At 43.6% G+C, this 25,683-nt stretch overlaps 1 protein-coding gene across 1 annotated transcript; it reads left to right on the top strand.

Moving 5' to 3' along the window:
- The first annotated feature begins 6,670 nt into the window (after positions 1-6,670).
- ckbb (creatine kinase, brain b) lies at positions 6,671-15,064 on the top strand. The gene is made up of 8 exons (XM_063223693.1): positions 6,671-6,786; positions 7,635-7,839; positions 8,652-8,806; positions 9,774-9,906; positions 10,320-10,491; positions 11,741-11,864; positions 12,524-12,713; positions 14,575-15,064. Exons 2-8 carry the CDS (start codon positions 7,647-7,649, stop codon positions 14,751-14,753), a joined length of 1,146 nt encoding a protein of 381 aa, XP_063079763.1. The 5' UTR covers positions 6,671-6,786; positions 7,635-7,646; the 3' UTR covers positions 14,754-15,064.
- Positions 15,065-25,683: the final 10,619 nt, after the last annotated feature.

Here is a 25,683-nt window from a genome sequence, read left to right as displayed (position 1 = left end):
GATTGAGAGATACCATGACAAGGCCCTGCCGTGGCCAACCGGTTGGGCACTCGTCTGCCATGCGGCTGACCTGGGTACGATTCCCGGCCCGGGTCCTTTGCCGACCCCTTCCCGTCTCTCTCCCAACTCGCTTCCTGTCCACCCCTCACACTGTCCTATCCAATAAAGTCCAAAAAGACAAAAAAGAGATACTATGACAAAGCATATTTAATAACGTGATGTAATGTACGGTAATGTTCCAATCAAAGAAATGCTGCCTGTTCTGTGTTGTAATGAATCTCTCTCTCTGTACTGACATGCTAAAAAAAGAAATTAAATCAATGAATATTTTAAGACGGAACTACAAGTGCGAGGCTTTGAAGTTTGTTTGAAGCCATCCTCAAATTAGAATGAATAGAATGAATGAGATCCCCAAACCTCAAGCATTTTCACCAACGTTTCTTTCCCCCTTTTCCATTTCTTTCTTCGTCTGCCATTTCCTTTAATGTCACATCGTGACGTGTCCAAAGACGTCGCCCTCGCCACGCACCCCTCCTGGGGATGACAGAACAGTCCGTTTTAGTATCTGAATCTGGGGCTGCATGTGCCTGCCCTGGGCATCCATTTTTATGCATAAGTGTTGCAGCCAATCGTCAAAGGCACACAGCGAAGAGTGAGTGGCAAGTGCTGGGCCTTTCTTACTGTAAAAAAGAGAATCTGTCTCAAAAAGGTTTGGTGCAGGACTTGCAAAATCACATGAAAACTGAAAATAAAGTTTGCGACACCAAGCTCCCGTTTCTGTTATTCTAATGTGACGTTTCGTGCATCATGCCCTTCATCGATCGGCGAAAACCAATTGGAACGTTCATATTGAGGAATGTCCCAGGCTGTCAAGACAGAGCCGTTATGTGATTAGCTGAATCAAACATGTCAGTGCAGCGTCCAGAGCGAATAAAACGAATTCATGGCGAAACTTCTTCAACCACCCCAGCTACCTGGGTCGCGTAGGTAGCGCCTGATGTACACGGGCCATTAGCCCACAGCTGCCCACTTCTGCCCATTCAGAAGTAATTGCTCAGTCAGGGATTCACTCAATGAAACAGCAAACACAATGCAGCTAGCCTCAACTGCCCTCACATATCAAAGGTCACATCCGTAACGTAACGTAAGGACCTTACATCAGTTAATCCCCTCGCTCTGTGCACGTATCAAAGCACCAGCATGCAGGGGCGGAGCTATAGGGGGGGGCAAGCAGGGCATTTGCCCCTTTGGTCCAGGGCCTTCCTGTATTAGTGGTGGGGGCCCTATTATGCCCTTGGCAGGATTTTTGCCCCGCAGCCCTGTGTGCAATTGTTCCGCCACTGTGCACATGCAGCATACAAAGACACATTAGCGGTAGGCTACATGGCTGAGGTTGAACTGTTAATGCTACTCAATGGCGTTGCACAGTAGAATCTCTGCTGCAAGCTGCTTGTCAGTAGCCGGTGAAAAGACAGTATTGCAGTGCAGTGCAGTAAGCCTCCGCAAGTAAATCTATTTACCCTGATCTCGGTGATGCTAAGGTCTTATGTGTTTGAGAAATACCGAGTCAACATGCAGTCAAGGAGGCTGTTGAAGCCCTATTGTATGTTATTCCAAGACATAGGCTGGCGACTGGAAACTACAGCAAGGTTTTCTATAGGCCCTTGCTGTGAGCCTTAAATAATGCATGGCCATCGCGTGCGACCGACTGCACACACTTGCTAGAAGCACAAGACCAATACTATGCACAATACTGGCAAGATCGTCCAAGGGGCAGAGAGTGATCCAGAAACTGGGAACAGACTGTAAGCAAACCAAATAAAAAAGGGTGGACTGCCTTGCATGGAACTGTGCAGTCTTTTTTTTTTTTTTACGATTGCCTACAACAATGTTGACGATATTGCACTGACCACTTGTCCGTGTGTAGTATCTAACGCGCACAAAATTGACATGAAACATATTAAAGGCAAAAGGATTCTTACACAGGGCAACACGTCTGTGCACGAAAGGTGCCGGCACAGGCATATCCTGCAGCAAGCGTATTGAGGAGGGCCTTACCTGTGCAGAAACCATTCAGTGGTGTAGTCTACTTTTTATGTGGGTATACTGTATATTTGAGATTTTCTTTGAAGTGGGTATACTGTATATATTTGTGCTATTCAAAACAATAGATCAATGAATTTTAAGTGGGTATACTGAAATCCCTGAAATTTAGAAGTGGGTATACTCCGTATACCCACGTTCTACGTAGACTACACCACTGAAACCATTTACACTGTACTGTAAACTGACATACACAACTTGCTTTATACATAGTCAGAAAACGGTACGCAAGCTATGTGTGTTGCTATGTTGTTGTCACACAAACCTAATGTTTTTTTTCTTAATATAATGAGAAGAGGTCATCTGTTTATCTGTGGGATGTGGGATGTGGGATTGAGGCTTTACTGCAATTTGAATGCCAAACATGCTTCTCGTGCCATCGGTCCATTTCCTCCTTAGCAGCAGTGCTGCTTACCATATTGGACCCTATGACAGAAAACATCCCCGGGCCCCTCAATTACTATTATGTTAGTATATTATATGGTTGTGACGTCATCGGTCGAATGCTCCATTCATTTCAACGGGGCTCCCCAACGTTCGCACGTCTGTTATTTTTCGATAACGGACGGGTTGGTCTATAACAGACCGCTGTCAATGGCAACAAGACTTTTCACTGCTAAAGCGACTTTTCAACAAGACTCTAATCAGCTGCTGTGATAGACAACACCTGTTGTCCTGGCTACCTAGCTGTTAGCGGTGTTCCACAACGGCACTGTTTTGTTTTGCGCAGCAACAATCTTTTGACATTAAAAACTATAATAGACTTCACATTAAATAGGCCTAAAAAAATGCCCCCGGCATGTGTGAATCATTTAAGTATATCCATATAATAAGCGGGTTAACTTTCGGCGAGTCGGTCGCTTTGTGGAATAGCAGCACTCCGCTCCGCGTCGGGGTCTAAAGATTCTCTCTGTCGTGCTGCTATTCCACGGTAGCGACCTTCTCGCCGAACGTTAACCCTTACATATTATATTGGTATATTTTGGGGGATTTGTATGCCTTAGTGACAGTGAGGAGAGGACAGGAAATGGTTGGGAGAGAGAGAGATGACAGATGAAGGAGGATCGGACGGGAAATGACCCCGGGCTGGAATCGAACCCGGGTCTTCAGGGTAACAGTACGGTGGCCTACCATGGCCAAATCATGGCCATTTCATTTCAACACTACGGATCCCTACTGCTGCTGTACTGATAGCCCCCTGTATAATGACCTGTCCCCTAGGTTCCATTGTAACAGTTAGCACTGTAACGATACTCTCAACTCACGATTCGGTTTGTGTCACAATATTTGACCTGCGGTTCGAAACACCCCAGGATTTTTTTAAATGAATGAGCTTTTTCAACATTTGCCAACCGTATAAATAAAATTATAAATTAAAAAAATCTGGAATTAAGTGTAAAGGGCGTATCTCGATACTGCCTTCTTGCACTTCGATACAATATTCTCACTCTGCGTATCACGATTTCTCTGTTCAATACAATGTGAGCGTTCCAATATGCAACCTTGCGTCCTCCCCTTGTGCTTGTGGCCTCGTACCAGGAAGTAATATGTCATGAAATGACATCACTGACAACAGCATTATATTTCAATATCTCACAAAAGCTCAACTGTTAAGTCATTTTCTCATTTGTAAACTGGATGGTGAATGGAGAATAGCCCCCCAAAAACTGTTTTGGCTAGGCTGACAGTGGGGAAACTTATTTGTTTTCTCCACGGAGGCAGGGCCAGGAGGCTGGGTGAGGCCACAAGCACAAGTGGAGGATGCAAGGTGGCATATTGGAATGCACATGATATTTTTACAGCCCTCCTCTGCGCAGCTAAGCGTCGGTAAACTTCCCTTCTGGCTCTCCACAAACCATGTAATGTGTCTGTCCCTTGTAACAGTGGCTATGGGACTGCAGATTCGAATCTGGGTCTGGATTGTGCAGGAACAAGGTCTTGTATACGCTGAAAAGAGTCTCAGTTCAAAAGGAAATGACTTCTAGGTAAAAGTGAAGTGAAAGTGAAAGCGCACTTGGGTCATTGTGACACATCACTGCACAGCACACAGTTATTACTGCACGTAAATAAATTGCATTTACTGTATGCCTTACCCCAAACAGTGCCCCAAGGGAGTATACGGCGGGACAGTACCATACAAAGAGTACCTCTGTCATGGAGGAGGATGGGGTAGTTCCCAAACTGTGGTGCGTGCACCCCTGGGGGTACGCGGCCTATCACAAGGGGGTGCGCGAGCTGAATAGAGCAATGGTGGATATGTGTGTTTTTTTATCCAATATTAATGAACGTCGGGTAGTTTTAATTGTTCGATGAATTGTATGCTTGAAGGATCCATCTGAAGTGTAATTTATAACTCCTAGACTTGTAATGCAACAAGTTCCATTGTAATGATGGCAGAAAAAACGTATGGTCGATGGGAAATGAGGATTGCCCAAAATGTGTGGCAGTGCAACATTCGCTTAGGGGGTGCGCGAACCACATTCAAATGTAAAAGGGGGTGCGTAGGAGGAAAAGTTTGGGAACTGCTGGGGGAGAGCACTGGTTAATTACTCCCTCCACCAACCTGCCGGGACAGGAACGAAACCGGCAATCCTTGGGTTTACAAGCCTGACACCGTAACCACTTACAGCAGTCACGGGTAAGCGGTTAGGGTGTCAGACTTGTATTCCAAAGGTTGCCGGTTCAACTCCCGACCCGCCAGGTTGGAGGGGGGAGTAATTAACCAGTGCTCTCCCCCATCCTCCTCCATGACTGAGGTAGGCCTACCCTGAGCAGCATAGTACCGTCCTGCTGCACTGCTCCCTTGGGGCGCCATTGGGGGCTGCCCCCTTGCATAGGTGAGCCATAAATGCAATTTTGTTGTGTGCAGAGAACACTTGTGTGATGTGTAGTGCTGTGTAACAATGACAATGGGAGTTTCCCAGTTGGGCTTTCACTTCACTACACTTTCTCACGACTGCCTGTAGTCTGATACTGATCTGTATTTGGCACTGGGCTGAATGTGGGCCTTAAGCCCCGTGTACATCAAAGGCGAACTAAGCGACCTGCGCGGCGGAAGTCATTGTGCGAAGCTTCTTGAGCGACCAGGGCGAATTTTGACGATTAAACTCAAGCTAATCTTAAGTGAATTCGCTATGACGCGGTTCGGCGAAAACCAATTGGAACGTTCATATCGAGGAATGTCCCAGGCTGTCAACACAGAGCTGTTATGTGATTAGCTGAATCAAACATATCAGTGCAGTGTCCAGAGCGAATAAAACGAATTCATGGCAAAACTTCTTTAACCACCCCAGCTACCTGGGTCGCGTAGGTAGCGCCTGATGGACACGGGCCTTATACTTGGCACTAAGCAGTGAATGTGGGCATGTATGGCATCATGCATATATGGTTTCAATATTTGTCATATTTTCCTGCTTCATGTCTGTCTGTGCTTATCCCCCCACACAACACACACACACACACACACACACACACACACACACACACACACACACACACACACACACACACACACACACACACACACCTTGTCAGGTAGGCTATCACCAAACCACAGTGTCTGATGCACACAAGATGTCAACAACATAGAAAACAATTGCTCAGCGTTATATGAGTGTGTTCTTTACTTTCTAGACGTTAGGCCTTTGTGTTCCTTGTGTGTACATGATGTCCGTCACCTCTCCCTGTGATGACATCAGAGCAAGCTGGGGAATATTCAGTACAGCATGCAGCCTATATGACGTTATTATCTGCCTGAGCCAGCTCTGGGGTGCATTTCTCGAAACCATAGTTGCTAACTACATTAGCTACTTTGTTGTTTACAATGCAATTTCCCATTGGCAAGTACCAAAGTTGCTAGCTGGCTAACAACTACACTTTTGGGAAACGCACCCCCTGCAAAATAGCTTCATCCTATGACGAGGCAGGTGGTAACAGTACAGGAATAGAATGTACACAACTAGGCTATGCAACTGTCAGCACATTCTATTCTATTGTAATTATTAAATTAATATCTATCTTAAAATATAATAATGTGTTTTAATCATAAATTTGGCTAGAGTTATATCTAGAAAATGGTGTGGGAACTTTGATATGTTCAATAAAAGCGCGATGGGAAGCGCACTGGAAATGAAAAACTATTGAACCTCTCCTCATAAAGACTATTTTGGTTGATGAATAGAATGCTGAGCGTAAATGTGTGGGCCCTATTGATGAAAACATGGCATTAGGCAATCATCAAAACGCAAAAGCAACGGCACCATTGAAAATGCGCACTGCTGCTGTCTACAATACATTCTGATAGTGACATGACATCATGTTACGCAGACTCACAACATGATGACAGACTAGTACTACAAGTGACTTGGTTGCTGCGATTTCAGGGAGAGGAATTCCTGTATGTTCATTTTGCGACGATTGTCAATCTTGTCCAGCGATAAAAGCTCTCTCAAGGAAAAAAAGAATCATGTGATCTGCCTTGGAAGCAATTGCTCAGCGTTGTGATTGCGTGCACGCCGTCTCCAATAGAATGAATGGACTCAAATAGCACCCAATCAAAAATGCGCTCTGCCGGCATATAAAACCGGAGGAAAGCCGCTTATAACTGGACACCATTGTCAGCGTTGGTGTGTTCAGTTGTGGTCTGTAGAGAGGACTGTCTTTCCCAAAGAAAATCGACGTAAGGTAGAGTATTTTTTGAGGAATGCATACTAACGCTACACAGATTCTTGTGACGTTACCCTTCCTGGTCTTGTATTTTCAAATATTTCAAACGATACATAGTGTCTTATTTGGCGTCAAAATGAGATGATGGGTAAAACAAAGACATAGATGTAAAGGGTATGCCATTGTCTTTTGCAAACTGTCGGGTCATCTTTACGCATTGTTTAGTTGAAGTAGTCCCATGTTTTGTTGACATTGCACCATGAAAATGCACCTTACGGGTTTTGAATCGCTGTAGGCTGTTCGATGCTCTTGGTGGGGTTCTTCTTAATGAACCTTTAAACCAAGCGTTGTCAAAAGATGCGGAATCGCTATGTCCTTTCTGGCTGTCAACGACCTTGCGGTCTTCCTAACGCTTGATCCTCGGTGACGTTCACTGAAGGCGCTGCGCAGTAGCCCATGCCTTTTCGTTAAACCACACTTTTAAACATTATTTTCGCCTATACCACGCATCCAGTGCAAGCGAATTTTTGATTTTATGAACAAGGTTGCCTACATGTAAATTCAGACGTTTTGGGGTTTCTATAGCCTAATGACGTTATTCTATGCACTTGACTTGAGGCAATGCAAGGTCGAAATGATTTAACCGGATATTCTTTTTTTAAATTTGGATCCATTTTATTCATGCATCACCACTGCCTCAACTATCAGTGTTACCATCGTAAGTAATTAGTGCTAAATCTGGAATCTGATGTTTTTACGCGATTTATTGCAGCTTTGGCAGCTCTGTTTCGTAGGGAGGGACTGCGCCTGTGGTGGTGATCTTCACCGAGTTGATTGACTGACCCTGTCTTGTCCTATCCATCCAGGTGAATACAATCATGCCTTTCAGCAACACTCACAATATGATGAAGATGAACTACTCCGCGGAGCAGGAGTACCCCGACCTCAGCCAGCATAACAATCACATGGCGAAGGTGTTGACCCCAGAGATGTATGCAAACCTCCGCGACAAACAAACCCCAAGTGGATTTACGCTGGATGATGTCATTCAAACTGGGGTTGATAACCCAGGTAAGATCAGGTGGAACGCAGTACCAACAACGTGCCCCTACCCCAACCCGGTTATGTCAACCGACAAGCAAACCTTGGCTGCCCCCCTCTCCAAGAGTCCTAACAGAAACTGCTCCCTTGCGGAATCTCTCGTTCCGTTCTGAAGGCAAATCCGCATTGGTTTACGCCATTGCCGTCTCGGGGTGGGGGAGAAAAGGCTGCGCTTTAAGGCGAACTCCCTATTATGTAAAAGGTCGATTACTCCTCTAACCATACAAAAGCATGGTTGGCTTAACGCGGGATTTGCTTTCAGTCGCGAGTTACATCAGGCTTTAAACCAAAAAACCCAGTCCTGCGAAACGACTGCGCTGTAAAATGGAAGTAGCGGTTGAGCAGTCATGGCCAGGCATCAGCTGCAGGATTGCGAAATGCAACACTGTATCGCCTTCTAGTATGAAACAAATCTGACTGATTGGTTTCGCAAGTCGGTAATTGCAGCCAAGCTTAGTTACTCCCTTGTTGGTGGAAACTCACGTACTAATTCTGGATATTCGGCATTGTTGGGCTAATTAATGGGTTGGGGATGACCCCCATCACTGATAAATGCATTACGGTCGTCTCAAGGCCATCTGCGTTTTTACCACACAGAGTTGCTCCGTCATGGGAATTCATTCCTGGCGTGCCTGTGAAATCCTGAACTGAATTGACCAAGAGCCATAGCTGCTGCACACAACTAAATTGCACAATTTGAGATTTTATATTCTAAATATGGTTTTCATAATGCAGCTGTGCGTTTTATGGAACCCTTCATTTCACCCCCCTTTAACTTCAAGGTCACCCCTTCATCATGACTGTCGGATGTGTTGCCGGCGATGAGGAGACGTACGAAGTCTTCAAAGACCTGCTGGACCCAGTCATCGAGGATCGCCACGGAGGATACAAGCCCACAGACACACACAAGACCGACCTGAACCCAGACAACCTCCAGGTTTGTCAGGCCATTCTCTACCCTGTAGCAGCTAAATGGGTTAGTGCTTGGCAACAGTCTAACATGTTGCCTAAGAGGGGTGAATTCCTCTGTGTTAAAAGGCTACACATTTTCAAGTGTAAGCATTTCGCTGAAGCATGTGATTTCCGTGCAATAATCTCATTGCCATGGGCCCATTGCCACTGACCAGTGTGTGTAGTGAATGCACTGCAGACTTCAAACACAATTGGCTGTTTGAAATGTTCTCTACATGGAGGGCAAGTTAGTATTGTGTTCTCCACATTGTTCTAGTCTTGAATCCAAAATGTTCACTCAAGGGTGCAAATCAGCCTACCCCACATTTGTCCTTTCCTGTCCACTGGCCTCGTTGTCGACTTGGGCAAAGTCAGTTTTGTATTTGATATTCATATTCAACGTTCAAAATGCAAAATGTGGCATCTCAAACAAATACAAACGCTCTTGTGTGCCACAAGGCTTTTTTTGTCAAAGTTGCATTGATAATGGGCCCTGATGTCTCGCATTATATGTTCAGCTTCAGGAATATCTAATATAAAACTGGCTTTAGCCAAGTCAGCGACAAGGCATGAGGTCGACGAGCCAATGAAAGGATACAAGTTTAGTGTGAAATGAGTTTGTACCTACCCAGCTATTTTAGTGGATTTCTGAGTGGGGTGCTTTTTGAATGCCCAAAAAACCCAGTTTGCATGGTTTTACTCCCTTGCGTTGTGTTCTACGACTGAATCCCAAATCATCCACTCGTTCAGTCCAAGTGGCCTTAACGCCCTCTTGTATCCAGTCTCTGTAGTAAGGGCTGAGGGTCTGCTAAGCTGATTGTATTAAGGCTTGCCAATGTTTTTTCCCTAAAGCTTATAGGTACATTTGATCCTTGCAAACAAACTGAGAATAAACTTTTAACCTAATACTAATCAGGCCTGTGTTAATAATTGCCTGCTGTCTGTGTCTGTAGGGCGGTGACGACCTGGACCCCAACTACGTGCTGAGCTCCCGAGTGAGGACCGGACGCAGCATCAAGGGCTTCTGCTTGCCCCCCCACTGCAGCCGCGGAGAGCGACGAGGCATCGAGAACCTCTCTATCGACGGTAAGGCCATCTCTCTATTGCTCTCTTGCTCTCTCTCTCTCACTCTTGCTCATGCGCTCTCTCCGTCCGTTTTTTTAATCATCAGCAGCAGCAGCAGGAGGTGGTGATGCAAGAGGGTTAATGGTAACTGCATGGTAGTAGTCTTTAATCTTTGGTCCACCTAGTGGTTGAAAGTGGTATTGCCCCTCATGGAGAACTGAAATCTCCTCCTCCTCTTCTTAACTTGCTGTGGTTGCATCCCAGCCAAATGGATTGAGAAGTGCTTTTCCAGTGTTAAAAACGGTGCCATCGACTGAAGCCATTTTGGAAACCTTTTAGTTCTAGATCGCCAACTTCTCTGCAGCCCCGTCAATATTTAATGTCGTGCTTTATTTTTGTGCTCTTCGTCCGTCCCCCTCTCTCTCCTCCTGCAGCCCTGAGCTCTCTGGACGGAGACTTGAAGGGAAAGTACTACGCCCTGCGCAACATGACGGAGGAGGAGCAGCAGCAGCTCATCGATGACCACTTCCTGTTCGACAAACCAGTGTCCCCGCTGCTGTTGGCCTCCGGCATGGGCCGCGACTGGCCCGACGCCAGGGGCATCTGGTGAGCAGTTACACCGCCCCCCTGCTGAGACGGGCACCAGATAGGCTATCTATGGATATGACAAGGGGCTCGATTCCAATATGCTGACTTCCGTCCTCCCTTGCCTGCTTGTGACCTCATGACGTCACTGATGACAGAAAAATAATTCAATATCTTTTCTTATTGCCACTTCCTCATTTGCAATCGGTATGGTGAATGAAGAAAAGTCCCCCCCAAAAATTGTTGTGACTAGGCTGACAGCGGGGAAACTTTATTGTTTTCTCCACGGAGGAGGGGCGTCAGCAACATGCAAGGCCACTAGCACAAGAGGAGGACTGAAGTCTGCATATTGAAATGCACATAGAGATTTCATTCTCGACTTCTCCGGGTGGTTCTGCATTCTAGGGGTGCCAATGGAGGTGCAGATGCAGACTCCATTCAGAATGAATGGGCTGCGCTTGCTCGACTGCGCCCCCAGGTGAACTGCAGGCATGGGTCAAATAGCGAGTGGGCCGGCTGTTTGTAGACTGACTGGATTGGATGGGATGGGTTGTCCGTGGGCTTTTTAGCCCATCACTAGGGAGCTGTTGGGGAAAGCAGATGAGGGAGAAGGGTTTGGGTTTTTGGACTTTATCCAACACAGTAGTGTGGAGGTGACTGGTTTGGCCACCAGTGTCTCTTGAATGGTTTGTAGAATTGGTCTATAAAACAGGGTTCTTCAATTTATGAACAATTTCATTTCTGAAACCAACAGCAGTAGGGCTGCATATTTTCAGCCATCACTAACACTTTTCAATTCAGTGCAAGCACTTTAAACATATTCAAACCTAAACTTGACCTGTTCAATATACAAGATATGAGCTTTATGTTAAGTAGAGTAGGTAACTTTATTGATCCGCAGGGGGAAATTCAGGAAGTAAAGTGACCCAACCATCATATGCGTTTGCACAGTGCCAGACGTGACCCTTTGAATGAATGGTTGCAATTTTAATACTGGGACTAACAATTTGAAATGTTGTATAATGGATAGATGTATTGTAACGATGGCATGTTTAAACTCCTTAAAACTCATGTATTCCTGGAGGCTTTTTGCTGCTACTTCCACAAGCGCACACGCACACATTCCTACAGACGCCATGTTAATCGTCCTTGGGTGTTTTGAAAGGCGCTATATAAACAAAATAATTATTAAGAATAATACTGTGGCACACAAATGTGATGTACTGTATCTCCTCTGCCGGTATTCATGTTTTCATCTGCTCGTTTCCAGGCACAACGACACCAAAACGTTCCTGGTGTGGGTGAACGAGGAGGACCACTTGCGCGTCATCTCCATGCAGAAGGGTGGCAACATGAAGGAAGTCTTCCATCGCTTCTGCGAAGGCCTCACAAAGGTATGGTGGCCCTGTGGGGCCATTCTCCCAACACGGCAACAATTATGCTAGATCTGCTAATATTTTGAGCAAAATAACTAGATGGCTGTTCTTGTAAAAAATATGCTCTTCAAATTCAAAGGCCTGACAATTGGTCAATATGTATGACTTAAGGTTTTTAACTTTTGAGTTTTTTTCCAACCCCGTTCATTACCTTCATGTGAACGACACTGACACTTTACAATTACATTGACACTAACCAATTCAATGAACCAGCTGATCCTAATTGCTATGTCCCTTAATGAGTTGATTTAATCGGTGACATCACTTGCGTCGAGGGCACAGGTAGTGCCTAAGCAGGATTTTGAGATGCAGCTTGCATTGTATATGCAGACTTAATTACTGTTTTTTTTAGATGCATCAGTTTTGGCTGCCTTTTTTTTTTAAATGTGTAAAAGTTTTGGAAATCTCCAATGGTTTTAAAAATTACCTAAATGGGAGCTAAATCACACCGATCACAATTTTTTTTTATTTTTAGCCACATGCCGTGCTTGTACATAAACGAATACATATCTGTACACGCGTCCAGGCTTACAAAGCCCATGGTATGCGTAGTAAGTCATCATGAACTTATGACATCTTGGACTTGGACATCATGAAATCTCCCTCTGTCCCTGCAGATCGAGTCCTTATTCAAGGACAAGGGTCACTCATTCATGTGGAACGAGCACCTGGGCTACGTGCTGACGTGCCCCTCCAACCTGGGCACGGGGCTGCGTGGCGGCGTCCACGTCAAGCTGCCCAACGTTAGCAAGCACGAGAAGTTCGGAGAGATCCTCAAGAGGCTCAGGCTCCAGAAACGCGGAACAGGTGAGATTTATTTATTTTTATTCCTCCTTTAGTTTACAAGGGTAAGCACATTGAGGCAGTTGCCTCTTTTCCAAGTGGGGCCTAGCCAAGAAGGCAGCAAAGACTCAAAACGCACTACATAGGACTCACAATGCAGACAGAAACAAACAAGTCACAGACAGCATATCCACAAAAGGCAAAGCATAGAATATTAAGACATAAAAACATGCAGGCCATAACCATGCAGACATTGACGTATGCAGGACATAGCCAGGAGATTGCATATCTGTCTGTCTCTCCTTCTCTGGCATGCATGGATTTCTGGTGAGACTTGCTCAGTCTGCTGTCACAGGTTCAGACACGTTATAGCAAGCGTCACACAATCCAACTGGTTTCTAAACCAGCAGATAAGGAAGCGGTGCATGCATGATTGTTACACATCTAGGTTTCCTGTCTGCTCCATGACGTATCCAAATCTGTGATTTTTGCCAATTGGGAAAGCTACCCACAATATGTTAATGGTGCAGGTATGAGTAATGCATAGCAGTTGCAAAATCACAAATGTACCTCACCTTTTTAATCTGCATGTACCTGCTTGAATCTGGGAGTAATTTAGGAGCTGTTTCCATGTAGCAGGATATTCACCTGGTCCCATTGGTTTTGGCCTTCCACAAAAGCAGATTTTTAAAACCCACATATCAAAAACCCTGCTTTAAAGATATCCCAGGTAGGGGGCTGAAATGCACCTGTTACAATAGTTTTATCCCCATGTTGCATTTCCACCTAAATGAGAGGAAAAAAACCCCCACATATAAATATATCCTGCTACGTGGAAACGGCACCTGAGCGTACATGCCTTATTTGGTCATTGCTGGATATGACCAGGGCTGAAAGACCTTGCCTCATTGAAATTACGTTTTTTAATTATTCATTCTTCAGGGTGTGGTGTAGTGCAGTGGTTGGATGTTGCCATTTTGGGCACTCTGCCAAGTACCAGCAGCCCCGGACACTGAATTATTCATGTCTTAGGTGCCTGGAGGATCATTCTTTCGCATTTTTAACTGTACTGTTGCTCAACTAATCCCTTTTATTTGTATATACGTGGGTTATTGACAATTTAATAACTTGATGTGGTGTAGATTTGAATATCCACATGCAAACTAAATTGCATTTTTAACATTACTATTGGTTAACCAATCTTTTTTTTTTTTCTTCTGGATCATTCACACGTTGGAAAGCTTGACTAAGAACATTAGCCCAAATCTTGTGACTAATATCTACACGCACCTTTCGGAACGTAAAACAAACTAACAAGACCTCACTTGATGTGGTGTAGAATATCCACATGCAAACTAAATAGCATTTTAACATTATTATTGGTCAACTAAATCTCTTTTTCTGCATCATTCACACATTGACTAAGAACAACCCAAATCTTGGGACTAATATCTACATCAGAGGTGGGCAATTATTTCGGCCCGAGGGCCGCACTGGGTTTAGAATATTGACCGAAGGGCCGGATGCCACAGACAACTTGCCCGTGTCAATAATAAAACATAGTGTACGCTGACGTAACTTGGCAGCAATGATATTCCAGCACATTGCAATTAAATGTATTTAGATGAAGCCTATGTCTTTGGTTAATCTTAAATTCCCAAGACTCTTGTTTTAGGAAGCATTTTAAGAATGTTGAGTAACCATTTTATTAGGATTTAAAAGTTGTCTTTCCTGTAAAGGCTCTGGGGGCCACATGAAGTGGCTCAGGGGGCCGCATGTGGCCCCCGGGCCTGAGTTTGCCCACGTCTGCTCTACATGCACCTTTTCAGAACGTAAAACAAACTAATAAGACCTCCTCTTACCTGCTTTGTCTCGTCCTCCCCAGGTGGTGTGGACACGGCAGCGGTAGGCGGCGTGTTCGACATCTCCAACGCCGACCGCCTGGGCTTCTCCGAGGTGGAGCTGGTGCAGATGGTCGTGGACGGCGTCAAGCTTCTGGTCGACATGGAGAAGCGCCTGGAGAACGGCGAGTCAATCGACGACCTCATGCCCGACCAGAAGTAAAGGAAAACTGAAGCGAAACGCCTCCCTTCGTGTGTGCGTGCCGTGCGCGTGTGTCCGTCCAAGCTCCCCTTTGACCTTGTCACCCACTCCCAATATGACCTTCACCAACCCTCTGCTCCCCCCACCCGTCCTTCTCAAGTACCAATAATCTTAACTACATCAAGGAAAACACTCTCCGCCCGTGCGAGTTAGTGGCACTAAAGTTAGCTGAGCCTTCCATCAGTGATGAAGGATTTTGTATCTCAAAACATCTCGCAGTGTTGACGATGGATCTTAACACCTGAAATAAAACCTGTCTGGCCTCTCTGGAATCCATGTGTTGCTCGTTTCTGTTCAGTGTGGTGTGTAAACTTTAAACTGTCTGAATCTTGGAGAATATGCTTGCTCTCTGAAAAGACCAATGTGGTTCTATTCAAACTGGCAATAAGCATATCCACTTGCCTTTTAGTAAAACGGACTAGCTAATCTATCATTCTAATCTGATATCCACAAGTTTAGGGTAGTGGTTTTCAACTTTTTGAGCCAAGGCACACCTTTTCCATGGACGAAATGCCAAGGTACATGACCAATTGTAAATATGCTGTACAATGTGGGCAATAGTTTCATTTTCAGTTCAATGTGTCATTTTATAATTTTCCACAGCACACCAGATCTCTCGCTGGACACTTATGTTCCCTGAGAGAGTGGTTGAAAAATGCTGGTTTAGGGATTTTTCTCTGGATTTCCTAATTCAGATGTGGCTAAGATATTTAACGGTACTTGTTTAGGATGACTTTCTCTGCACACCCTTTTGACTTTCAAATATCATGGAAAGTAGAACGGTCTGGAAAAGGGTCCCCAAAAGAAAATAAGGTTATAGGCTTGTTATGCTGTCTGAAATGAACTGGGGAAAACGTTTTAACATGGAGATTTTTCACAGAACTTTGGGGTACTGAGTTGTGTGACGTGAAATGCAAAGGTTATTTGCATTTTGATCCCCCCCCCCATCTGTTTGAAAGCCAGACTGGTGTAACCTTACTGCCTCCTATTCCACACAGCATTTTTTTAGGCTGCTTGCTACAGCAGCCAATTTCTACCTGTAAACTAATGCAATGTTCAAGCATAGCTGGGGATATAATGTCCCCAGCTCCCCAGAGATTGGTTACTTTGTAGTTCCATAACGGACTGCTCGGGAAAACTCATTTTAATGCATGAATGGTACTCCTATTATATTGACATTGATTAGTGTATCATTCCTATTTGCATACAGATTAAATTATTGTTTAACTCTACACCAAGTCCTGCCCAGGGACTACAGCTAAATTAGCCTTGTGGCAATAATCTGGCTCAATTGTACTGTTGCACATTGTCCCTGTCAAACATTAAACTAAATTTAACATTACATGGCGATACACAACGGTTTATAGGTTAGTTTGCATTTCAAAATTAGATTGGATTCATTGACCGTAGATATAAAAGATTGGATTAGAAGCACCTTCCCAATTATAATAAAACAGGATGCATTTGCTGGAAGGATGGGCGATCCATGTTATAACTTGCCTTATATTGCCACCTAGTGGTTATTTTGGGGGGGAAAAGCAGGTCCAACATGTCACACAAGTCAGTGGGAAATTTCTGATCTCGCTGCTTATATATGGTGTTGCGTGACTGATGAACACCAAGTTTATCAAGTTTACCCTTGACACACTGTATTCTTCCGTTTGTTCTATTGATATGTTTAAAAACATATATACACACATGAAAAACACTAGTACAGAGACGATCGAACAAGTTAGCAACAGTATCTCTGACTAGTACCAACATCACAGAATAGTAAGCCTTTCTTTCTCTTATAGTTTCTTACTCACTTGTGTAGTGTTCATTTTTACATTGCACAACTAAGAGCCCATCTAATGCCAATACTAGTGTTGCACCGATACCATTTTTTGGCCCCAATACTGATACCCGATACCGATACCATACCGATACAGATACCACCCTATTTGAAATGTATATATGAAGGGCTGTAGTGCATACTACTTGGATGTAAAATCATTGCATGGCTTTGTGAGGCTGCTGCCTACCTTTGTGAAACAGGAAAAAGACTAATACAAAGTGAATCCAGCAAAACTTTTTATACTTTTTAAATACCTCTATGAAATAACTGATTTCAAGGCTGTTTAAGTGTCATACAAGTACCTGTAAATGGTATCGGTGCCCTATTTGTTGATACTTGCCGATACCGATACCACCATTTTAGTGCCGATCCACCGATACTGGTATCGGTATCGGTGCAACACTAGCCAATACCACACAACAGAGCCAATGCTTTGCATAATAACTCAATCAAATGAAGATATGCAGCCATACATACTGTATCACCAGGAACTTGTTGTGTGCATCCCAATATGTGTCCTTGCCTCCTCCACTTGTGCTTGTCTCCTCGTCCTGCCTCCTGGCCCCTCCTCCGTGGAGAAAACAATAAAGTTTCACAGCTGTCAGCCTCGCCACAACAACTTTTGAGGGACTGTTTTTCATTCACCATCCCAATTGCAAATGAGAAAAAGACTTTACAATTGAGCTTTTGCAAGATATTGAAATATAATGCTGTTGTCAGTGATGTCATCATGACGAGAAGCAAGTGGAGGAGGCAAGTGGAGGAGGCAAGGTCACATATTGGGATGCACCCGTTAAGTGGGTGAAAGCTAGGAGCCCACCAGCAGCCTCTCATGTAGGCCTACCCTGCCTGGAGCCGCTGGCACAGCTTTGACTGGGCTCGGAACAAAGTCATCTGAAAAGCCCCCACCACCACACTCAATACATAAGTTACAATGTAATGTGGACCAGATTCTCCCTGGGCCCAGGACAACTGACCCCCTTGTCAGCTTTTTTAATAATAATAAAAAAAAATAGATTATCAAAATGCTGAAACTGCATCTGACAGTTGCTCCTTGCTATGCAATAGGCCTGCAGCTTTGTGAAGGCCATGTTTTACATGCACTACAGTATAACTGTTGCCCTGCAGAAAAACAAAAAAGTAACATTTGGTTGTACATATGTGTCTTGAAAATGTAATAAAAAAAAACAAAAAAAAACGAGAACAGCAAAATAGGCCTAAACTAGAAATGCACTCAGAGAGCGCAGACCTCCGCCAAGGAAATTCAGTTCCTTTTTAGACACATAAGATATGTGTGTCATGATGTGGTGTCATCCATGTAGGCCTAGATGTAGACCTGTTCAGAAAATTGAACCGTGAAGTTGTAACCAAATTATATCTGTCTCCATTATAATTACAGTACCATGTTCCTCTGGTTAGCTGTGGCCTGTTTAGTTCACCTGTGATTGTGGTAGGCCTATTGGCAAAATGATTGTGATTTGCAAATGCTTATTGAAGCTCACAGGTTGCTATTTGACACATTTTTAACATTTATAAAATAAATATGATAGACAGCATGCCTTTCATACCTTTTAAAATCTCAAATCCAGAGAAAACATGGTTGTCAAGTGTACTACACCCCTCTCAGATCCGCATTTCACAGAGGCTAATAGCTTTTAATAGTCCAACTATTTATACAATTCTTGTTGTAGCCTAGTTTATTTGCATGTTTCACGGATAAGTTTTGGCTCGTTGAGGGCGTCGCCGAGTTCACTGACGCCACTGTCATTCCATAACCGCAAGCTTGTCAATATGATTTTCTAGTCATTACATACAATTTAATTTGCCTGTTAACAGATGACTTGCATGGATCTATCATTCATCCCATGTTTGTTCACCAACTAGTCCTAGTTGAAAACTTAACTTCGAGCTTGAAAGACGTGACCACTTTCCTTGTTGCCAACGTCTGCAAAAGCGCAGAGCTCAGAGAGCTCGCAGTGACAATGTTGCCGGTAATGTCGCCATATATATATATTTATTTTTTTTTGAGTCAGATGATGGAGTACATGGATCAATCAGTGGATGAGCTGTAGACCTATTGAATTACAATATATACAGGCCTTTATGTTTTTTTAGACATTAAAATTGGGATAGAATGAGGTAGGATTTGGAAAGCTATTGCGGGGAGCGGTGTGCGCGTGTGTCTGCTGCTTTTGCTTTGACTTCACGTTTCACAGAGGCTATAATAACTTTGAATAGTCCAACTATTATACAATTCTTGTTGGTATTTCATTGCTACACTTTGGCTCCTTGAGGGCATCGCCGGATTCACCTGCTTGACGCGCTCTCTTTCATTCAAAAAACAAATTGACAGAATATTCTTAATAGGCATCCCCTGCTCTCTATTCTAGGTCTATTGAAAATCACTGTTCGCCGTTATGAATCTCTTCACCGTTGGTTCTGAAATTAAGTACAACTAGGTATAACAATCTATGAGTTCAGCATATTATGCTGGAATGTTTTGTGTTGCTGGCGATATGCTAGGCCTATGCCTTCAGTGCGCTGTTATGAATCTCTTCACCGTTCGTTCGTTATGAAATTAAGTTCAGCATAGTAGGCTACGCTAATGTTTTGTGGTAGGCCTACTGATATGCTATGGCATCAGTGCGCTGTGAAGCAACAAATCACCACGGACTATGCACTAGTTGCAATTCGCGCGCACCTCTCCCTAAGCATTTACGAATGTTTTGTGACAGCATTGTGAACTTCAACAACCTCAAGGGTGCCTGTAGAAAGACTTATGCCAAATACTTTCCTCACATGGGCTACTTGATTGTGGTTGGTGTAGGCGCTCTCGGCAAAAGACAGTCATTCCCTTTGGCCGGTCTCACGAACATGGAGGAAATAGATGGTGTGTGTGTGTGTGTGTGTGTGTGTGATATTCTTGCCGCGTGGCGTTTCACAGAGGCTGCTTAGTGCGCTGTGAAGCAGCAATTAAATCACCACGGATAAAACACTGGTTGCAATTCGCGTGCAGCAAATGACCACGGACTATGATGCATTCATGTGGTCTCGTTTTTATCGTAAATACCGAATGCCGACATGGGAAGTACATATGAACGCCACCGCTTCTGGTATTTTCCACTGGACAACTCGCAGAATTTTTTGACACACGAGTTGACGAGATGATGACGTATACAACATTTTCAAGATGGCGTCAAGTAATGCGATACAATGTAACGGTAAGCGGTGTTTGCTACTAAATCTTTTTTTTTACCGGAACAAGGGGCTAGTTTTTTGTGTCTACACAATTTTGTGTCATTAACAATTAAAATATTATACGTTATAACTCTGTGTCATATTAAAATACATGTAGTTACGGGTTGTTTACCCATCCAGACGCTATTGCTAACTAGCGAACTGTAACGGTTCCATATTTAACAGTTCCATATTTAGATGTATTTGTTTTTATTTTATGTATTTCCATGATATTGTGCTATTTAGCTATTTTGTTCTTTGGCAAATTGGTTTCTTCTTGACATCATTTGTAATATAAACTGTCAGGGGGAGCTAGAATACTTTTGGAGGGGTTGGCAGCCAGAACCGGCGAGACGTTAAGAATTTATCTAGTGCTATAACGGTGAACAAATAACCAGTGTAGCCCATTCACTCGCCTCAGTCAAGGCTATTGTTTGGAATCGCGGTTAAAAATGTAAGGGTTACATAGGCCTATTGCTATGTAGCAGTTGTTATGTATCTGTTTTACTCTTGATGAACAGATGAGGTGTGTTACAAATAGTTACAAAATAATTATTTATTAACACTACCAAGTTGTCGCTACGTGGCGTTACGTTGACTCGACAGCAACTGTCATTTAGAACACTCGCTATCATGAATGACCATTGAGATAAATATCTACAACTACTGTCACTGTGAATGACATAGGCTTACAGTTCGCGTGCCTGATAATGCACATCATCATAGGACATTAAGAGTTTATCACGTAACACCACACCACAGTCAACGAGCTGTTACTGAATGTACTTAAAACGAAAATTTGCCTGCAGTTTACCTCAGCAGCGTTATGGCCTACTGGGACGAGGAGATGACCAAACCTGTCAGTCAACTCTACCAGCGTGAAGAGGAAAGCACGCTGTACACGGAGGAGGACTACAGAACAGTCGCAGCTGGTGGAACTACCCCTCAGCCCTACGAATGGTGATTACCCGGATTTATTTATTACATGCATAGAATTTAAAGTTGAAATAAGTTGTAACAGCCCCACTACATCCAATATTGTAACAAACTATGTCACTATTGTAGAGTTTGCATGTAGAGCTTATAATATTATTTTTTCTGCAATAGCTGAAATAAGTTGTAACAGCCACACTACATATTGTAACAGCTATGTCACTGTTGTAGTAGAGCTTACATGTAGAGCTTATAATATTATTTTTACTGCAATAGTTAAGTAGGCCTACATTCATTGACCTGTGGTTGCATTACAAACCTGAGGCATGCTGCAAAAAAAAAAAATTGACCGCTTTATGATCTGTGTGTGCATGCCTGTCTTATTTCTAGAGAGTGTTGCTGAAGAGATACCCCTGAATAACATCTTCACCAGGGAGCACACCCTTTTCCTAATTGACCAGATGAGGGACCACCTGCTTAAAGATGAGGCAGATCTCCCGACCACTCTGAAGGAGCTGAACAACAGGGTGAGGATGGCAAGGGGGAAGAAAAGGTTTCTGTGGAAGGAGATGGCAGAAAAACTCACTATGCAATTTAAACAACGTTTCGAGGTCGAGAGGGTTGCCAGGAAGTGGACCACACTGGAGGAGGGCTATAAGAAGGCGGTGGATAACAACTCCTCGACCGGGAAGGCGCCAACTAAGTTCCAGTTCTTCAAGGAGATGGGGGAACTTCTAGGGGGGAATCACGACATAGATTTCCCCGTTGTGGGCACTGCAAACGGAGTGGTGATCAGACGGCCAGAAGCCATTAAACCCACGAAGCAACCCCTCTCCCAAATGGTGGAAGACGAGCCCTCCCCTCCAGTTCTGAGGGAACACCAACCTCACACCCACCCAGTGCCCGTAAAAGAAAGCGTGGTGGGGAGGAAGGCATGTCAGAGGTAATAAAGACCTTCAAGGAGTGTTAGGTGGCAGCACAACGTCGCCATAACGAAGTTATGGAACAAATAAGAGCAACCAATGACTTATTTCGTCAAATGCTGCGGAATGCACAGGAACAACATTAAGTTTTTTGTTGTGAGTGTGCATTTTTAATGTATTATGTTTAATTATTTGTTTATTTATTTAATTTAATTATAATTAATTTACTTATAATTATATAATAACAATCCACACACTTCAATTTTATAAATAATTGATAATTCAGTTTATTGAAAATAAATACATACTACCCATCAAAAAAGCATTAGAAAAATATTATATTATTATATTATATTAAATATTGTAAAAAAATATATGTTAAAAAAAAAACTGTATATATTACATGGTATTTATTGTGGAGATGTTTTAAAAATAATAAATGAGCAACTGCTCCATTGTCATTTTACTTTTTCTCCTTTCCTCTCTCATTCATTGTCGTCATCCTCTTCACGAGGGCACCCATGGGGATGCTCATCACAGACGATTTCAGATTTCCCGAGGGTGAAATTGTGAAGAACACATGCCGCAACAATGATCTTCACTATGATGTCCACGCAACAATTCTGTAGATCACGGAGGCGCCTCCATTTGCACTTTAAGCGGCCAAATGCCTGCTCCACCACCACCCTCCCTCTGCAGATCATGCCATTTTGGCGCAGGTCACCCTCTCCCAATGCCCCATTATCCCTTTTAGGGGTGACAATGAAGGGGAATGTGTTGCCATTGTACGCACCGTCCCCAAGGAGTGTGTACTGTCCGAGCTTCTGTGCATAAGCAGCAAAAAATGGCGAAAGTTTGAGCATCCGTGCATCATGAACGCTTCCAGGTGGCCCGGCAAAAATGTTTAAAAATCTTCCCTGATCATCGACAATTCCCTGTAACAGCACAGAGTAGTATTGTTTTCTGTTTAAGTAATCCCCCCAAACAGGTGGTCTCTGAATTTTGATGTGACATCCATCTATTGCCCCCACCACTCCATCCAGGCCACACATCCTTCTAAAAAGGGCCGCTTGGACTGCCTTCTGGCAGTCATTTGGCCACATAATGTACTTTTCTGCAATAGCACAGAGCCGGTCTAGCATTTCAATAATCACATTATGGGCAGCTCCCTGGCTGACATCAAATTTGTCGGATATCTCCCTGGAACAATTTTGGTTCGCAAGGTACCACAGCACCATTAACACCTTCTTTACTAAAGGGATTCTTGTCGGACCTCCTGTTGCATTGTCCTCTCTTAAACCCTGCTGCCTCAGCTCATCACAGAGTTGATCAAATTGCTGTCTGCTGACCCTCATGTGACACTTGAATGTTTTGTCTGGCATTTCAAGCAGAGTGCTCCAGGAGGTTCCCGATTTTAGAATCCCAGGATGGTCTAGGTCCTCCAGACAGTTAAGGATGGCGAGTCTTAGGACAAGAAAGGAAATTCATGTCAAATATTATGTCTACCTCTTTTGGACTATTCATTTTTGTAATAATAAAATAATGTTACATTGTACACTTACACCTTGTTGACTTAGCCTAAATGTTAACTACCTGTGGCTATGGCCAATTTAGTGAAGGGAATACAAACAATACAATACAATACAATATATTTTATTTCTCATTGTGACGAGCACAACGAAATTGAACATTCCTTGATGAAGCAAACACTTACAAATAAAAAAATAAAATAAAAAGAATTGTATTAGTAGTCCTATAAAAGCTATGCTCTGGAAGCATTCTGTACTTGGCCTTTTTTAGGCTACGGGTGAATGGAAATTTTGCGGGGGAAAAAAGCTATGTACTTTTAAACACACCAGAGGGCGCAAGAAAATTAAAATGGTTAATGCCAGCCCGATGGCAACATTTATTTTGATACACCCGACTTGCCGTAAAAGGACATTTTACTTGTGCGCTTTTCATTTGGTTTCTCGGTACAGCCACAGCTAACTCCTGCCGAACGGAGATGCTTGTCCCTAATGCTGGCTAAATTCATCAACATGGCGCTACTCGTTATGTGCTGCAGTAGCAAATTGCGCACTTTTCATCCATGCAATGCCACGGTTTCGTGGGATTATCAAAACGACAGTCTCGCCAATGCCAGTGCCGGAGATATATAAAAAATACTTGACCGGCGGCTTAGAGCAATATAATGCTTTGCCTTGATCAAACTACAGAATGAATTGGGACCTTAAGATGCCATCGGACTTCTAATGCTGAATGGAGTAGCAGGCTAAACTACAAATGGAAAAGATCGAAGAGAAAGGTGAGACTAGAACTAGGCCAACTGCTTTGAGAATATGGCACATTAGCACTGACTCACTCCCAACAACAAGAGAAGAAACAATTTTGGGGTGTGACAACATCACATGTCATTCCACAACTTGAGCTAGGATGTCAAAATAGCTACTCTCTTACTTGTATGGGCGGGGACGAAGTTTATTTTTATTTTTAACCATATATCGTTATAATTTTTTAACGGTCGCTTAACCTAAGCTATAGCTTATGAACGTAGAAGAAAGTTGTTTTAAACTACATCAAGTTGAGACACGGAACGAGTCATGTTATGTATACATAGTAATACAGTTACAGTATTACAATACGATATTTATATTGTGTGTATACGTGAAAATAGACATTATAATGCAAGATATTTTGTGGTTGTCCAATGAGTTGGCTCTACTCTCACCATGGAAACTGACAAATAATACGGAAAAAATGGCTTTCAATAAGTTAAGACAGTGTCATGGTTTGGAAGAAGTCGGCATTTTTTACCTTTTCACTTTGGATAACTCATTTTCCTGCTGTAGCTGATGAACAACACTGTCTATAATCGTTTTAGCTAAAAAACAGGCCTGAGTCTTAATCTGGTGCGCCATCTTCAATGTGTAAACAACAACAACAAGCATGTGAACGCAACGCACTTGCAAATACCAGTTCGCAACTAGATAATATCCACTTCGGAAGACCACGTGAATGACTCCTAAATACAATCCCTTAAGAATTGTCCAATTCCCTCGCGTTCCCACGGTTGTATGCCAAATACATGCGCTGTGGGCTATGGGCTTTGATAGTGGTTGGTGTAAGCGCTCTCGCGGCAAAGACAGTCCCTTGAGAACTGTCCAATTCACCTCGCACACCCCGTGGCAGTCCGCGAAGGTGCCAGGACACCCGTGGCAAATTCGACAGTGAGCCAGTGCTCAGGAGAAGCTACCCTCCAAACATAGTTGGTGATCAGTGCTGATTTCACCTCGTGCATCTTGTTGCTTATGACACTCTGACAGGTGCAGCAGGACGTTTTATACAAAGATTCTCTGTTCTAATTTTTTTTAGGTTTTATACTCGCTGGGACGTGACGTCATCACACCCTGTCCAGCCTTTATAAGGGCTCTAATTCGGTCTGATGACTTTGCCCAGAGCCATACAGAGGGGAGAGTCGGGCAATCTCCGCCGTGTGCTTAGGCCGACTTCCTCTTTAGCAAAATTAGCTATTTTAGCTTCTCAGTACTGCTCAGCGTTGCGAATGTTAGTTCCTAGCAGTGGGCGTAGCACATAGCAAATGCAATGCAGGGAATATGACAAGACTTGCTGTTCATAGTAATAACTTCAGATAAACATCACAGATGGTAAACTGTTGTGATTATCACCACCGAGACTGTTGTTGGTTTACATATTTGTGGTGATTACCCCGCAGTATAGTTCGTTAGTCCTTATTTTTGGCTGTTAATGTGGTGGTTCTATGTTGAGTCTATGGAAAGACAGCCGCTTTAGGAACACCCTTATCTCGCTGAAAGGCGGAGCTGCCATTTAATTCCTGGTCCTCCAATTGCGTAACTCTCCCATCTGTATGGCTCTGACTTTGCCATTGTGACGTGGCGCAAGAGGCCATGTGCGAACACACGAACAAACAAACAAACAAATC

Source organism: Engraulis encrasicolus, chromosome 18 (genome assembly GCF_034702125.1).
Source record: "Engraulis encrasicolus isolate BLACKSEA-1 chromosome 18, IST_EnEncr_1.0, whole genome shotgun sequence".
NCBI lineage: Eukaryota > Metazoa > Chordata > Actinopteri > Clupeiformes > Engraulidae > Engraulis > Engraulis encrasicolus.
The sequence above is the reverse complement of the archived record's forward strand: the minus strand, read 5'-3'. Positions and strand labels throughout refer to the sequence as shown.